The sequence below is a fragment of the Helicoverpa armigera genome, chromosome 22 (assembly GCF_030705265.1).
Source record: "Helicoverpa armigera isolate CAAS_96S chromosome 22, ASM3070526v1, whole genome shotgun sequence".
Taxonomy (NCBI): Eukaryota; Metazoa; Arthropoda; class Insecta; order Lepidoptera; family Noctuidae; genus Helicoverpa; species Helicoverpa armigera.
In genome coordinates this window covers 310,992-329,080 of record NC_087141.1, presented here as the reverse complement: position 1 = coordinate 329,080, position 18,089 = coordinate 310,992, and the positions used below count along the sequence as shown (strand labels likewise).

The 18,089-nt window shown below is 38.1% G+C and overlaps 1 protein-coding gene across 3 annotated transcripts in view; it reads left to right on the top strand.

The window, feature by feature from the left end:
- LOC110371705 (potassium channel subfamily K member 15) overlaps window positions 1-18,089 on the top strand; it is a 47,699-nt gene that overhangs the window by 17,016 nt on the left and 12,594 nt on the right. For 2 of the 3 annotated variants that reach the window (XM_064040412.1, XM_049843158.2), the window contains exons 2-5: window positions 3,099-3,317; window positions 16,109-16,256; window positions 17,167-17,303; window positions 17,702-17,803. In XM_064040412.1, the coding sequence (XP_063896482.1) occupies window positions 3,197-3,317; window positions 16,109-16,256; window positions 17,167-17,303; window positions 17,702-17,803 (508 nt within the window). In that variant the 5' untranslated portion in view covers window positions 3,099-3,196. Of the gene's footprint in view, window positions 1-3,098; window positions 3,318-16,108; window positions 16,257-16,614; window positions 16,752-17,166; window positions 17,304-17,701; window positions 17,804-18,089 lie in introns of those variants that run through there. The other variant, XM_049843164.2, reaches the window with a different exon arrangement.

The window sequence follows — 18,089 nt, the reverse complement described above, 5'->3', positions numbered from 1 at the left end:
ATATTTATTTATTTATACCTTATTGACGTCTCTTCCTGTAACAACTTATATATATATTATTGTATTATATTATATTATTTGCAAGTATTAGTTAGTACAGTAATCATCGTATTTGAGTTACAATATTATAAGCCGCAAGATGCAGAACTTCGTTGTTTCGTTAGGGATGGACTCGGTGTGACACTTATCGATATTATTACGATGGGTACCTTTATTGCTACAAATAATTTTGTAATTTAATTAGCTTCTGTCTGTGTCAAATTACAACAAAGTCTTTCAGTATACACGTGATTCAATCGCGATAAAATCCACGTTACAATTATTTAACGACTTAATCCGAAATTGTTTTTATGACAATATGAAAGCGAAATATGTGGTTTACTAGCAATTTATCATCACAGTTACACAAGTTAACTGGCCGGAATAAAATACGGCGGCCATTTTTCACAATAGCCTTTTAAATTGTAAAAGTGTGGTTGAACTGGCTGTGTAGTCATTGTGGCTTCGCGGTTTGCTGTCCAGCTTATTCGAATTCATAATAAGTTATTGTGAACGTGGATATGGACATATTTTGTGATAAATATTCTGCAAAAAAAAATTAAAGACACGTCCTTTTAAGTTTTCTTCCTTTAAAATGCATCGAAAAGACACTTTACTTCACAGTAAAACCTACCTGAAAACGATTCCACTAACCGCTCACCAAAAATCGAGAATCGATACGGAATTAGCTACATCGATAGAATCTTCCAATCCCTAGTAATCGAGGTTTCCCATTTACTGTAGTTTGTATGCGAATGTCGTCTTGAGTCGGCATTAAGGTGACGACTCAATACGTAATCCTAAATGAGAAGGTGGCGCCAGGGTAAACTGCGCGTTTGCTTAACGACGACACATACATGTTTTGGTTTAATTAATAATATTGGCATTTGGTATCGGTTTCAGTTACAATATATCATTTGATTTGCTTAAACATGGGTTTAGGATTTGTTGTTGTTGATTGTAGCTTAGATAGAATGAAGATAAGGCTTTAAGTATAGAAATAGGTACCTACTCTGTATGAATTGAGTCTGTTAGCCACGTCTTCATATCGAGAGCTGTCTGCGTTCCTAAAAGTGTTTTGGTACTTCACACAATGTTATTCGACAGGAAATATTTTCTCTAAAGTTTTCAGTAGGTAACAAAATAAACGAATATTGCCCATGAAATATTAGAATTTATGTGTTATTAAACTTTCATAATTTATTAGTAAAACAGCTGATGAACTATATCATTCCTGGATTAGCGCGGAAACAAATGTCAGCGGGCTGTATGAAAATATATGAGTGCACAACTGACATATTTATATATCCTTTTATAATAACTGTGTGATTTGCGAGCGGGCGACTGATTTGATTTGTGTGCTTCCCGTCAAATATTGCGTTAGTCATTTTGTTTTACATGTGCGCTGATTTTTCAGAGATTTGGAATTGTGAAAAAGTGTCATTTGTATCATGATACAAATGTCACTTTTGGAAAATATTGACACACCCTAACGTAAGTAGATATGTTAGGCTGTTTCAATATTTTAATCTTACTTCATTGATTCCCAGTTTTCTTCATCCATTTAACGAGATTTCGTCGTACCTATTCATTATGCCTCATAGTAGAACATTTTATATATTAGGTAGGTATTACAATGTCGCCCGGGTAACTGGGTTGAGGAGGTCAGATAGGCAGTCGCTCCTTGTAAAGCACTGGTACTCAGCTGAATCCAGTTAGACTGGAAGCCGACCCCAACATAGTTGGGAAAAAGGCGGAGGATGATGATGTAAGTAATGCTCAATCAAAATATCATATCAAAGCTACAGGTACATTTAGATACAAATCAGTGACCCACAGGTCGACATCTAACTAACTAATTCCCCACCATGACACAGATACATAATAACATCGAGCGTCCACCCGGGTAGACAATAAGGCCTAATTTGGCATATCATGCATTTGCTCATGGACGCCAATTCGCTGCATATCCGTCATAGTTTGAAGGACTTGTGATGCAAGTACAAGCAATTAGTAGTGCTAATGGTAAACTTAGGCTTCGTGTTACAGAGTTAAGACTAGTGCTAACTAATATGCATATGTTATTAGCTTCTGTCAGTGGTGCCATCTGCATCTCGTGGGAACTACTCCACCCACCTACATAAAAAGTAGTCTTTAGCCTTCCTCAATAAATGAGCTATCTGATACTGAAATTCCTGAGATTCCTGAGATTACTGCGTAAATAAAAAAACTATTCACTTTTACAAAATTACCTCCGATACGTATCTTGTTTCGACTACGATTATTTTACATTCGTGTGTCTGCCTAGGGCTTATGTTAAAGTTACAGACAAAACTATGCGAAAATTACTCGTATATTAATCTCAGTTTGGGCAGGTACGATACGAGACGTGAAATTGGGTCAGACCCGCATAGTTCTTCCTTTGGAAATGAAAAACTATTCTCGTTTGAATAAAAAATGCTTCAGACCTATACGTTTCGTTTTTGGCCAAAAATATTGAGGCTTTGCGGAATGTGAATAAAAATCTTGAAAACTTGATGAATGAAACTGCTGCAGTTTCATATTGGAAATCTTGCAAAAGACTATATCGGTTCGTGGGTTTGAGTGCAGAGTGCTAGACTGGGGAGATGATGAATGCGTATGTATACACAGTTAATTAATCGATTAACCAGTACCATTAGGTACCATTTAGTTAAATTATAACAGATTAAAATAATAAGAGGAAAGTTTTGGATTTATGTGTTAGTAACGAATAATTTAAAAAATGAAAATCCTAAAGAAGAAGTTCCTTACTAAGTGATGTGAAAGATAACTAAATATATAGTTACTACATAAGTGGCGTCCCAACTCTATCAAAAAGACGGATATATTTTTTTAGTTAGATAGTAAATAATCATGCATTATGTTTTTATCCCATCTCCAGAAAGCAAGATGTTTAGTTAGGATATAAATCATGCATAACATTTTTAACCGACTTCCCAAAAATAAGAAAGTTCTCTTTTCAACCGTCTATAATTATATTTATGAACCAATTTTCATGACCCTTTTCTCTTCCACAGACCCTCAAATGCCCTAACTCTGTCCCAATGCGCGGCGCACGCTACAGATCTCTGGCCTGCGCGGGCGCGAGGGGGCGTGGCCTCACGATGCGCGGTGCATGATGCCGCGGCGCAGGCGCAGGCTCGCGTCCCGCATCCGCCACTACGTGCGCGGCCTGCTCGCGTTCCTCTTCAGCAATGTGGGCGTTGTAGTGCTGGTTGTGGCTTATACTATTGCTGGTAAGATTGTATTTGATTTTTTGAAAATTAACTTTTGTCCCCAACATCATCTTCATCTCAGGAGTCGGTCAAAAGAGTAGTCTATGTCTATCTCTGTGGCAACTCCATCGCTTAAGCAGTTTTAGTGTGATTGCTTTACATACATAGATACAGTTACTTTCACATTTATTTTTTTAGTAAGGAAATAAAACAAGTAAGGGTTTGTGCCTTTTTGGTTCTGAAAGTTTATTTATATTGACTGTCAATAAGATGTTGAAGTTTCGTTAAATTGGTTTGAAGACCTTATAGCTGGTATATAAAAATCAGCATAGGACGACCTCGCTAAGAAAAAGCATGGGGCTATCCTATCGTCATGTATTTGGTCTGAAATCAGCTTTGTAACATTGAAAGCGATATTAACAATGATAATAAAAAAAAAATAACAGCCATATCAAACCAGGAAGCGGAACCGAGACTATGTTTATGGACAGTTTTTCAAAAAAGATATTCTAGTCAGGAGTTAAGTTACGGCGAACGAGATAATTATTAAAAAGATTTATTTAATTAAAACAATGTTTATTACTTGAAATGTACTACAAGACTAATTTACAATTATAATATTTCTATTAACTAAACTTATTGCTAAATCTGCAATAGTGCAGTTTCGGCGATGACGCACGGAGTCATCCGATGTGCATTCAGCAATTACGCACATTAGGCGATTGCCTAACTCCTCCCTCCTTAAGACAGAAGCGCGTCCCGCAGCTTCCAGCAGCGTCCTCGGTGCTAGTGTCCTCGGGGCTTTCGCTCTCCGATTTCGGTCGTCGCTGTCTCCACTGCCACAGCTTCCAGATGGTTATGGCTATCAGGATGAAGTAGAGTCCCAGTGTTGACCAACTTGGCGTGATCATCATAGTCTGCCAGTCGATGATAGGTTGTTGAATGTTTTCGGCTTGGTCCATCAGTTCGTGGATGCTATCCAGGGATATATCTTTAAGGTGTAAGTTATAACGAATGTTCCCTTCTAGAATAGTGGTTTCGCTAGGAAGCGGTATGATTTCTTCGGCTGTTATAGTATCAGTGTTTGTCTTCAGTGTTCGGTTGAATATTTCCAATTGACAATCGCTTGTCATGCTGGCGATATATATTCCCGACATCTTTTTATAATCGGATTTTCTTCCGCAGCGCGATTTTAGGATTTGTTCGTCTTTCAAGATGATAAGCCATTTGTTGTCTTCTAGTCTCTGGATCTTGCCTTGTTTCAGGTTCATTCTGGCACGTGTGCAATTTGTGCTCTGGTGTTTTATAAGAGCTACTATGCAGTCTTCAGAGTTCTCCATAGGTTGGGTATTCAGCGATGTGCAGAGTTGGACGTCGTGCGTGATCTTTTTGCAGTCTTCCTCCAGGTATGAGTACTCGTTGGTTCCCAGTGCTAGGTATTTGGATTTAGGGATAATGGTGAGGTTTTGTTTATCTGGTATGGAGTATAGATGGATAAGGTCGTAGAGGTTTTCATCTATGGAAGGGATATCTAGTATGAATGTTAGTGCGTGGTTTGTGCTATAAGCTTTTACGCTAATAGATTTCTCTATACTATGAATATTTTTAATACTGATACTATCAACTGGTCTAAATTGGTTATGTTTTTGAATAGCTGTCATTTCGCTTATAAGACTGTGTGGGGCTATTATGCTGGGATGCATCACTTCTAACTGTGCAAATGTCATTGCGTCTTCTAATATAACTAATTTATCTAAGAGTAACTGCAAACTAAAATCTATTTGAATATATAAATCTAGAAAGTGCAATTTGCTTATAACTACGTTATTACTTAAAGTGGCGTTTTTTAACATCGAACCAATCTTTTTCTGATTTTCGTCTAATAATTGAATTTGTTTACTAAATTCCTCAACTGCGTGCTTTGCTATAAACAGAGTTTGTTTTTGGGATGAGTTAATATTGTGGACCGAATTGCGTAAGTTAGATAATTCATTTTCGAACTTAATAGCGTCATCATAATCTAAATTTCCTGTAATAGTTTTAACTACTGAACCTAAACCATTAATTAAGCCACGTCTAAACCTATGGTGCGGTGCAATAAATGCTAATTTCTTACTTATCAAATGTAAACTATTTTCTATTTGGTCCTTATAAGCTCTATGCGAGTCTTCATTGCCTTCAACAGCTTTAGTACTGGCATATAATGACATAAGCTTTAAGGTTGTTTCGTGTAAATACAATACGTTATATACGCAGGCCAAACTAAACGTGTCTATCTGCTTCAAAATTTGACCTTGTTTTAACAAAAGAATGCCATTAGTATTATCTATAGGGTTGAGGATCACGTCGGCGGTTGCGTAGAGCACGAAGGCTCCTGCGATGAGGACCCTGGAACAAGGTGTGGTCTTCGTAAGAGTTTGTAATGAACTCTGATCGATTTCGAATTTGGGTGGTTTCCTATGATTTCCGCGACATTATTAGGGTGTAAATGAATGATTTTGTACGGACCTTTAAATACTGGTTTCGTCTTGTCGCTCCTGGTGGTTTTGGCTACCTGTTTATAAACTGTTTCACCTACCTTGAACGTGATTGCTTCCGCTGCCTGGTTTCTCTTTTCTATTACCCTTTTCTATTACATTCCTGTACTGCTTCTGCATTCTTACGATGGTTAAGGACATAGTCCTGATAAAATTCTTTAGGATAAAATAGCTCTAATGGGTTTCTAGACGCTGTATGACCGAATAAAAGCTCACGTGGCGTATAGCCAGTAGTAGAATGAATAGCATTGTTATAGGCGATGATAGCATATTTCATGATTAATTGTATTGGGTCGTCTTTGTTTGTCATTCTCTGAATTCTTATTATTTCTGCGATGGTTGAATGGAATCGTTCTATGGGTGAATTAGAGTTTGGGTTATAAGGCGTCGTGAAGTGAATATGGATATCATGTGAAGCACATATCTCTTTTATGACATCGTTATCGAACTTTGTATCAGAGTCTGTGGTGATTTTAAGAGGCAGTCCTAACACAGAGAATACTTGTAGTAGAGCTTCTGCGATATGAACACTACTAGAAGCAGTTAGCGGCACCGCCTGAGCGAATTTAGAAAAGTTGTCGATAATGGTCAAAAATGTTGCGCCCCCCGTGCTATATAGGTCCATGAACAAGTGTTGAAAGGGTTTCGTAGGTGTCTCTGTTAAAGTCAATGGGGGTTTTAGGGGTTTTTTTTCGTATTTTGCCTTCAGACAAAGATCGCATTGGTTTATGAACCTTTGAACCGTCAATAACATGTTAGGCCAATGATAATTCCTATGCAGCTGCTTATAGGTCTCTTGAATACCGCGATGCGATGATTTGCCTTCGTGGTATCGCTTAATGAGTTCTTGTTGTTCAGTTTTATTTTCAACAAGTGTGACCCGTGACGTACATCTTATTAGTTTAGGTCCTCTGTCATTAAAAATCGTAGTATATACTCTTGAAAAAGCTAAGTATAAACTTTCGTCGTAAAAATAGCAATGAAAAACACGGTCAGCTATTGTGTGTTCCTTTAAGAATTTTACAATTTCCGATTCAGTGTTATTTACTGGAATGAAAACATCTTTAATAACTGTCCTAGAGTTCGTTGATCTGTCTTCCACTCTATATGTAGATCCTGGTGTGGACCTAATGTAAAATTGTTTTAACTGTTTGTCAATGGCATCTGATAATATAGGGATACCGTTATTTTCATTATCAGGTTGGGTATGATTAGTGGAAATTAATTGATCAGGGTCGGCTGTTACCACACTCATTGAGTCAGTCTCTTTGTCAGTCTGAGAGGGGTTGATACTAATCATATCTACGTCATTGTTGTTATTACGTTGGTCGTTATTGTCGGTACGTTCGTTGTCTTCGTTATTCGCTTCTATCTCTGCCTGTCTACGGGCGTTTTCAAATATTCTGTTTATTATGTTATCGTCATCGTTGTCATCAAAATTAACAGCCAGGGAATCTATGCTATTGTGAAATATTTTTGCTCTAGATAATGCATCTGCGTTAGTGTTTTGTTTGCCCTTTTTGTAAACCACTTTGTAGTCGTACTCTGCTAGCTTTAGTTTCCAACGTGTCAACTTAGAATTAGGGTCTTTTAAACTCATTAACCATGTGAGGGGTCTATGGTCGGTATAAATTGTGAATTTGCGACCGTATAAGTATGGTCTAAAGTACTTTATGGCCCAGACTATTCCTAACAGCTCTTTCTCTATGGTAGAGTAACGTATCTCAGTATCTGATAGTGTTCTTGAGGCATAGGCTACTGGTTTATCTGAGCCCACATTGCCTTGAGAAAGTACTGCTCCTAACGCAAAGTCGGATGCGTCTGTCGTTAAAATAAATGGTTTGTCAAAGTCAGGGTATTGCAGTATAGGGGCGTTCGTCAGAATCTGTTTGCATTTATTAACTGCGTCTAAAAAGTCGTCCGTATGTTTCACTTTTGCGTTCTTTTTAAGGCACGCTGTTAAAGGTTTAGTCAATTTTGCAAAGTCCTTAATAAACTTCCGGTAGTAACCGACCAATCCTAGGAAAGCTTTTATGTCTTTTTGCGTTTGTGGTATAGGGAAGTTTAATACTGCTTTGATTTTGTCCTTATTAGGATTGAGTCCTTGGTCAGTTAGTTCGTGCCCTAGAAAGTTAACGTGCTTCTGCAAAAACTCTGATTTATCTAGCTGAACTTTCAGGTTATGCACTTTGAATCGCTGAAATACTAATTTCAGTTTTTCGTTGTGGTTTTGGAGGGACGTCGCGGCTATTATGACGTCATCAAGATATGTGAATACGTTATCTATACCCCGTAGTATATGGTCCATAAGACGCTGAAAAGTGCTCGGGGCGTTCTTTAACCCGAACGGCATTCTTAAGAACTCGTAGTGGCCTCTTTCAGTAGTGAATGCGGTCTTCTCTACGTCCTTAGGGTGCATTTCTAATTGGTGGTAGCCACTAGCTAAATCAAGGGTCGTGAAATATTGTGCGCGTCCTAATCTGTCGAGAATGTCGTTAATGTTAGGTAAGGGATACTTGTCTTCTATAATTCGGTCGTTAAGTCTTCTATAGTCGATAACCAGTCTCCATTTTACTTTTCCTGATGCATCCGGTTTTTTTGGAACAATATGCACAGGGCATGACCAGGGGGAGATGCTTTCCCTGATGATGCCTTGCTTTAACAGATTATCTACCTGTTTTTGTATCTCTGTTCGTTGTTGTGGTGCCTGTCTGTAACTACGTACAAAGATGGGAGTATCATCAGTTAGTCTTAATTCGTGTTTTACTGTATGGGTAAATGACAAAGGAATGTTTTCGGAGTAGAATATGTCACGGTACTGATAGCAGATTTTAGTAATTTCCCGTTTTTCCTCCTCATTCATATGACTGGTACGAATTTTCTTTAAGTTTTCGCAAAGTTCTTTATCTATGTCCGTTTTTGTCTCGATATTATTAATTTCGTTTGTTTGACCGCTTTCTATCAAATGTGACGGTAAAGGGCTTAGGGCTAGGATACGATTGTTATTAACTATTCGCTGTGTATCATTATAATTAATTATAGATGTCTTAAAAGTCCCGTTTTTTACAGTCACTACCGCGGCCGGCGACTTTAATCCCTTTGACCAATTGAAATCATCACAAATATAATAACCGTCAGTGTAATTGGTTTTAACCGTAATGAATCTCTCGCAATTCGGTTCGATTTTAACTTGTTTTACAGGATAGTCAAAGTAAATTGGTATTTCGGTATTAAATGTTCGCAATATCTTATTTTTGAAATCTATATTACAACCTAATTTTTTAAATAAGTCCATCCCAATAAGGCCCTTATATTTGGGGTCAAAATCAAACAATAAAAATTTATGGTGTATATCAGTGTTGAACAGGTTGGGTAAAGGTAAAATTGCAACGTGCTCGTGACGGGTAGTAGCGTGCGCGGTTTTTACTGTAAACGGTTCGCGTTCGACACAGTGTTCGAGGCTAGTACCGGCTATTACATCGGGTGATATCATACAACGTGAAGCACCAGTGTCCAATAAAAATTTACCTTGAAATTCCGGCAATTCAATATAAGGGAGATGGTCTTTACCGTGGTGATTGAGGTCTACAATCTTTATCAGCTGAGGTTCGATTGCTCCTCGTCCAGGGGAAAATCCTGTTGATTGGGTCCCTCTGCAGACATATCCGGCGTATACTCATAGTCTTGATCATTGTATTGCATGTTATGGCTATAGTACTCACCGCTGTAGTGTGGCTCGTCGGTGTAATACTGCTCCTCGCTGTGCTGCGTGTAGAACATTTCTTCTGGTGCAAAGCGCGGTTTTTCTGGCTTGTTTACTGACCTCATAGTGACGTCAGACACTCTTTGTGGTGGATTCACTTGCGGTCGAGGTAAATTTGGCTGTGTTCTGAAGTTGCCTGAATTCCTAAAGGTATCCGATCCGCTAGGTCTCACATTACCTGACGCTGGGCCAGCCCTCCAAGACGACATGCCTGGCCCTCGTTGTGGTTTCAGCTCCGAGTTCCAGCTATTGCGCGGAGGAAAGTTACTTACCGGGGAAAACATCTGATTTGGCTTATGAGTTTCCTTTTGTTTGTTTTGTATACTCAATGAATTGAAATTATTATTCATTCTATTAAACGCAAGTCGCGCCTCCTCTTGTCTAGCCGTTACTATAGCTGCCTCTAGCGTTAAGGGTTTTGAAATCCTCACCCCTACAGATACGTGAAACTCCAAGTGATTTACGTATTGATCTATAACCATGTTTTCGTAGTATGACTTATCTGTATGTCCACCTACCACATTTAAGGTGTCTAATATATCTCTCATTCGTTTGCCAAACGACTCTGCATCTTCATTTTTATTCCGGCGCAAACGTGTCAATTCCTGCATTACCTGAATTTCATTACGCGGTTCTCCTAATCTGTGAGTCAACGCGGTCTTAATAGCTTGCCAACTATCTACCGAACCTTCTGATGCTATAGCGCTAACCGCGTTTCCGCTTAATTTACTTTTGATCAAACATATAAGAGCAGGACTCGATCTAACTGGTGGTTCCAATAGTAGCATAACATTTTCTACCTCTTTGATAAAGTAATTAAGGGTTTTGGGGTTCCCTTCATATTTCGGCAAAAGGTCAGAAATGAACTTAAAGGTCGCCAAATCATTGCTTGACATCGCCATTTCTAGTTAATAGATGACACAAAATAAAGGAGAAAAGATAATTCTGTAAAGTTATTCAAGTGCCTAGTAGTTAGTACTTATTAGTCTGCCTACCCCGTGAACGGACGGCTTAAAGATATTACTACGATTATAATTACGATAAGAGCTAATTACTAAATAAACGTTATAAAAAAATAACTCTATAAATTGTGCACTATCAAGTTACTGTGTAATGAACTTTGTATACTGCGATTTCAGCATATGTAAAATAAGTATTCGAGTATGCTTATATGATTCAAATAATAGACCTAATGTAGTTAATGTAGCGATTTCAGCTCATAGACAAATACACACAAAACATAAATTACTGATATAAAGAAAACAAATACGACAGGAAATATAGCACAGGAAACTGGGAATACAACTTGCACTCACCCCAATATCCTCTGCATCTCCAGCCGGGCCTTGTAGTACAGCAGGACTCCCAATTCTCCGGAACTCCCGCAGGATGATAGTCGCCGTTCGTAGATCCGTTGTATGAGCTCGCGAAAATAACGATTGATACCGTTCACTCAAGCCTGAAGAGTTATATTCAAGGCGAGTGTCGCGATCCTACCGACTGCGCCAGTTAAGTTACGGCGAACGAGATAATTATTAAAAAGATTTATTTAATTAAAACAATGTTTATTACTTGAAATGTACTACAAGACTAATTTACAATTATAATATTTCTATTAACTAAACTTATTGCTAAATCTGCAATAGTGCAGTTTCGGCGATGACGCACGGAGTCATCCGATGTGCATTCAGCAATTACGCACATTAGGCGATTGCCTAACTCAGGTCTTCTGAACTTTGACCGGCAAATAACCTGAGCTTTGATACGATTACAATTCAAGAGATGCAGTCCGACTGGCAAACAACCAATACAATCCATTTGATTGAAGTGGGGCATTGAGTTGCTGTAGTTTTACCTGACAGCGGTGAACCACAAAGTTTTAACGCAAATATTTTATAAAATATTTGTATCGATCAGGCTGCAATAACTGAGCAAATAGTTAAGTTTTTTAGGCATTTACAGGCCAACAACAATCTAAATATAAAACCTAATCCATATTCTCCGTCGCTTGTATTATACACACACACACATTAAAAATCTCCTCTATATTAATGTTCCCGTCATTTCTCTGTCTCTTATATAATGCAACCATTTTCTCATAAACCACGACACGTTCTCGAACACAAACTCCAATTTTCCGCCCAATTCATCCGTGACAAACATTTGTACAAAAGTTGGTCAACAAATTGAGTTAATAGTGTACTTTACTCCTCGCTAGAAATAAGTAATCCACTTTACAATGAACCTTTGGTGACTCAACGTCAATTTTAATTAAAGGTTGAGGCTTTAAATCAATGGGGATCCCTTTGATCTATGTTTGGAAATACGGCTAATTAATACGATTAATTGCAGGGGTTCTTTGGATCGTGCAGTTGACACTAAAATTAGGCCAATTAAAAATCGCTGCACCAATATTAGCGTAGTACAAAGTCGTGAACGCTTTGGTGTTTGTGAAGCCTGCAGATTCGTAATTAAATATTTACTTACACTAGGAATTATTCGAAATGCAAAATATGATGAGAAGTTTTGGGTTGAAGAATATCAGTGAAGTAGAAGAGTAGTTTATCATATTAAACTACTTATTTAGGATTTATTTTTACTCCATTGGGTTTTTTGGGCGGTGTAAACAATTGACAACCAAAATGCAAAGGTGACGTATAAAACCAAGCGACCAATTTTTGCTTTTCCGAAGGTCCGCAATCCTGATGTCACTGTAATATTTGTTTTATTTTATTGGTGGTAACATGTAACGTGATAACACATCCACTTACCTAAATACTTCCTGACTACCAACTCCAGTAAGACCTAAAGATCTTAAACGATAGCTGACATCGCTGAGCCCCGGTTGCAATCAATCCGTAATGTCGTAGTCAAAGGACGACGGGAGACGTCAAAGGCTGTAATCAGTTTGAGGCAGTCTGGCTGTATGTATAGCTGTAGGCAGAGATGCAATCACTTCCCAGGCTTATAGACTGAAACCTGGGATATTTTATAATGGCTTTGTCAAGTGGGTTTTGACAGATAATAGATGAAGTGAAGATAGTGTATGGGAATCGGATGATTATAATTGGAAGACAAGGAACAACCCATTTCATTATAATTTAACAAGTAACAAGCTATTTTGTTTGGTGCCCTATTTCAGCATACATTTAGTCAAACGACGTTTATTAAAAACTATCAAAATTGAAACGAATTGCTCAGGAAAGGCTTCTAAAACTTTTGAACACTTCCTATATTATTGAAGTTTGTAAAGGGCCGCAACCAACTGCCTAGCAACAATAGAAATACAGGCAACTATCGACCAGAAACTCCATAAATATCATATGAAAACCGCAACAAAGCCGTCAATGGAATCAAAACCACAAAAGTTGTTAGAAAGTGTTTGGCAATCGATAAAGTCAGTGACGACCTTTTGGTACACCACAAACGAGTGTACGGCACTACGCCAGTGTTGCCAAACGCTATAAAACATGATGAATCGAGGGAAGTTTATTATACTTCGGTAGGCAGACTTGTGATGTTATTATGGCAACGCGGTTACATTTTTATAGGAGTCTTTTTTATTATGGGCCCGATTATGGTGCCTTGTGGCATTACAATGTGATTATTATCATTTAGGATTTTTTTTGCTTTTATGGTTGTAGGGTGGGGGAACATCAATGTTGTCGGTGGTTTATTGGATATGTTGGTACTACTGCAGGTTCCTACGATCAAGGTCTGCTTGATCTAGTCTAATGCTTCAAAAACTTTACTCTAAAGTTGGCCTAGTAACAGAGAAGGAAGCAAATTGTTTACCCAAATGAAAATTCTAACTTAAATTTGAACATTTCAAAAGCCTTTTACACTGTTGAACAATTACACTAAATCATTATCACGCTTATAATACTCACATTTAACAACAACACCACCTAATACAATTGAAGCATTAATTTCAAATTCAAATCTTTTGTGTTCAAACCACGCTTGGTTGATCCCGACACAATATCAAAAATAAGTGTCGTTCCTGAAATCTTATCGCTTTTTGCTTCCAAATCAAAGGGTATTGATTGTTCCACAATAATAGAATTATGCTTGTCGCTCCACGTCATTAGAGGGCTTGAAAGCCTGAACTTTACACTTGACTGGGCACTTTTAACTTTAACATCTCTGTAGGGTATTTCCTTTGTCATTGGGGTGAAGAAAGAGGGGTTGCTCCCTATGTCGCGTAGGGCTGATGCACACAAACAACATTTTGGAAATGAAATGGGAATCATTAATTAGGGTAAGACATGTCTCATGTTTCGGGTAATATGAGCCTAATATAGGGCAAGCCCCATTCTTGTTTCATTTCTATCGTCATGGAATTAATCGGTAGTATGTACTTTATCCGACTTTCGATTCCAAGAAACAATATTCTGCGAAAATAAAACATTATGTTAGTAGACTCTTCCATGATTAATAGCCAAACTAGTACAAGTTAAATGATCCAAATTTTCCTTCCCGTTGACCTAAAAAGCGAATTAAAATTAATTTTTCGTATAAAAGATTGCCTGAAGTTTGATTCTTAATATTAATTTAGTTTGCCTAGGCGCGGTTAATGGATCTTTTGTGCACAAGATACTATTGATCAGAGTTAATAAATGCCAGGTATTTAATCATAACTCGTGCCTACTTCGCCATTCAAAGGTTTGCAATTGAAAGGAAGCTTTCTGTAAGCCTAGCCGAATAGGGCCGCGCTGTATAGAAAGTAATTATGCCTGAAATATTGATAAAGCCGTCCGCAATCTGTGCCCAAAATAAAATCCAATTTTGACCAAACATTGCCAAGTTGTTCTGATTTATGAGAAGAAATTAAGATGTTAAGAATAAGACCATTCTGTGTTCGGGCAGTCCGAAAGTAAGGTCAATTAGATAACGGCCAAAACATTTTAATAAGTGAACAATATTGGGCAATGAACCATAATAAATAATGTTATCTATTACGTATTCTATCAATAGCGTATGCTGATAAACGCCGGATTTCAATAACTTATCTGTTGATTTGCTTAACTTCTTGTATGTCACTAATTATAAACGACTAGCTTCTGTCAGTGGTTTCACCCGCATCCCGTGGGAACCACGGCACGAACCCGAATAAAAAGTAGCCTATAACCTTCCTCAATAAATGGGCTATCTAACACTGAAAGAATTTTTCAAATCGGTCCAGTAGTTCTTGAGATTAGCGCGTTCAAACGAACAAACAAACAAACTCTTCAGCTTTATAACATTAGTACCTATAGATAGATAGAAAATCAATTGTGTTTCGCGTACATCTGCGCTCTGACATACAACGGGTTAATAGAGTTAGAGATAGAAAGACAATACTTTTACTTATCAATTCTTCAGTTTTCATGCTTGGTATACAACCGGCCTTAGCCGACATCAAAGAGAAAGTCTTCAAAATTAAACTCATGTTTTTCTTGACGACATTATGATGTTCAGTAATTTATGTTCGGCCTTCGTTGCTAAATGAAAAGGAATCTGCCATTGTGGCTCGTTTTACTGATAAATTAATAATAAGGCAGTGTTTGGCATGAGATAAAAGTGATGGGAGAACTATGGGATATGCATAAGATTAAGAAATGGGTTATTTATGAACCATTTGTCAGTTTTTTCATGTCTTTGAAAGTTCTATCAAAGAATTAAACTAAAGGTTTCATCATGGTAGGTTATAACCTTGATAATCTATGACTTTAGGTTTATGCAGTCAAGTTTTCGCAATCAATTTTTTTACCGCTGTTATGTACACTAGCAAAATTAGTGATGGTGAGGATACCTAGGTAAGTACCATGATAGAGCACAGCCGGATATTAAATCACATAACTACATATTTACTGCCTTCACAATGACTAAAAATATCTTAGCACGGCAGTATATTTCACGATACTCGCATCTCTTTGACCTAAAGCACGAAAATGATAAATGCTCAGACCTCCTGCCTCCTGAGTCAGCAGTGGGAATAGATCAAAGTAAGCGATTCACAGCCGTTAAGGTGAAATGCTACCTACACTCGAAAGTCTAGAAAATGTTATTAGATTAAATTTTGGGGCACAGATGTGTGAAAGAGCTTAGTTTCATAGCTAACTCAGCGGTTTATCTTCTTGTAAAATTGTAGGTATTAAGGTTTTCGTGTTATTGTTCAAACTTAAACTATAATCCAGTTTATAATTGCAATATTCAAAATTTTCTGTGTTAAGGGTTAAAGTTGGAAAATGATTTAAGGAATTGAGGACTTTTGCTGCAAAGTCCAACTATTTTTTTCAAAAAAGTTAGCGCTATAAGAAGACCATATACAAAAAAAAAAGACCATATAAAGCAAGTTCTACTTATGTATGTAGTTAGGAGCGAATCAGTTTGTTAAAGTATGTAGAAATTCAACATAGTAACTTCTAGTAATCCATATTTTTTAACTCAGATAGTCTACCTGAGGAATTTTCACTTCATAATTGACTGTTAAAATGGCATCTGTTTCTTAATTGTGCTCCCCTCTACAGGTGCATTTATGTTCCAAGCGATAGAGGGCGGCAGCGAGATGAGGCTGGACAAGCAGATGACGTGCGCCAGAGACAACCTCACGCAGTACCTGTGGCAGAACGTCACGCTAGACCTCAACCTGTTCAACGAGACTGCTGTTAAGGAGAGGTGGGTGTATGCCTTCATTGTGTTCATGTTCCAAGCGATAGAGGGCGGCAGCGAGATGAGGCTGGACAAGCAGATGACGTGCGCCAGAGACATCCTCACGCAGTACCTGTGGCAGAACGTCACGCTAGACCTCAACCTGTTCAACGAGACTGCTGTTAAGGAGAGGTGGGTGTATGCCTTCATTGTGTTCATGTTCCAAGCGATAGAGGGCGGCAGCGAGATGAGGCTGGACAAGCAGATGACGTGCGCCAGAGACATCCTCACGCAGTACCTGTGGCAGAACGTCACGCTAGACCTCAACCTGTTCAACGAGACTGCTGTTAAGGAGAGGTGGGTGTATGCCTTCATTGTGTTCATGTTCCAAGCGATAGAGGGCGGCAGCGAGATGAGGCTGGACAAGCAGATGACGTGCGCCAGAGACAACCTCACGCAGTACCTGTCGCAGAACGTCACGCTAGACCTCAACCTGTTCAACGAGACTGCTGTTAAGGAGAGGTGGGTGTATGCCTTCATATATAAGTAAAGAAATAAGTAGTGGGGGGTAAAAACTTATCAGTCCATTGCCGCGTACTTCTAGCGCGTAGAGGTACTCCAGGAAAGCATATGCATTAACGTACACATATATCCTGTATAATGAACATAGAAAATGTTACTAGTTTTCTAGATGTCTTAAAAAAATATTTAACGAACATATTATGAGTAGTAATTAGTTACCACTCTGTGCATGCACATTATTTCTCATCACCAGCTAAAATTATGTAACGTAAATACTCGGAACAAAGGACCAGATTTTATTGTGGCTGAAATAAATCTACCTTATCCTCAGCAGTTACAAAATATGAATAACGTTAACTATATTCAAGCTGGCCTTCTTTTTTTCCGCTCCATAATCAATGGTGATTGTTGACAGGATAGGCACGGAGCTACGTAACTACCAGACTACGATAGTGCGCGCGGTACACCGCGGCTGGGATGGCGGCCGGTCCTCGCGACAGTGGAGCTTCTCCTCCTCATTCCTCTATTCACTCACTGTCATCACTACTATAGGTAAGATACACAAGAATACAATGTATCATCATATCAGCCAATTGCCGTCCATTGGTGAACGTGGGCCTCCACCAAGGAATGCCAACCATCCGAAACGGCAACATGTAGCTTTGTATAAAATATTTAATTAAAAGACCACTGTCCTGTTTATAATATCTTATCAACAAAGATGATTTAATATACTTGTTGATTCAAGAGACATAAAAATCTGACATACCTACAATTTCCTAAATGCATATGGGCGATATCTGTCGAAACGTGAAACCGAATTCCGAAAATATTCTCGTGGATATAATCACTCTTAGGAGAATGTTAGGCCCAAATTAAAGGTATTTGATATCAACACTATTATTCAAATATTTATTTTGCATTACTCAGTATTAATCATTTATTCCCAGGTTACGGTCACCTGTCTCCGAAGACGGACTGGGGCAAGGTGGTGACGATCCTGTACGCGCTGCTGGGCATGCCGCTGTTCCTGCTCTACCTTACCAATGTTGGTAAGATTTCACACAATGCTATGTTTTATACATGTATCCTGTCATCATTTCATATTTCATTATATTTTTTACACCGTCGTTGAAATATTTTCCAAAAGCGCTTTTCCTTATAAGATGCCGTTCTGTGGCCATTCCCTAGATAATTTAATTTCCTGAAAATATTCTATATCTAATTATAATTCTTAAAACTTACATGACATAGTCATAAATTACTTCCTCAAAGTTAAACGATAATTCAATTTTTCGATCTCAATATTCTATCTTAAAATATCTTGTCGAATTTCTT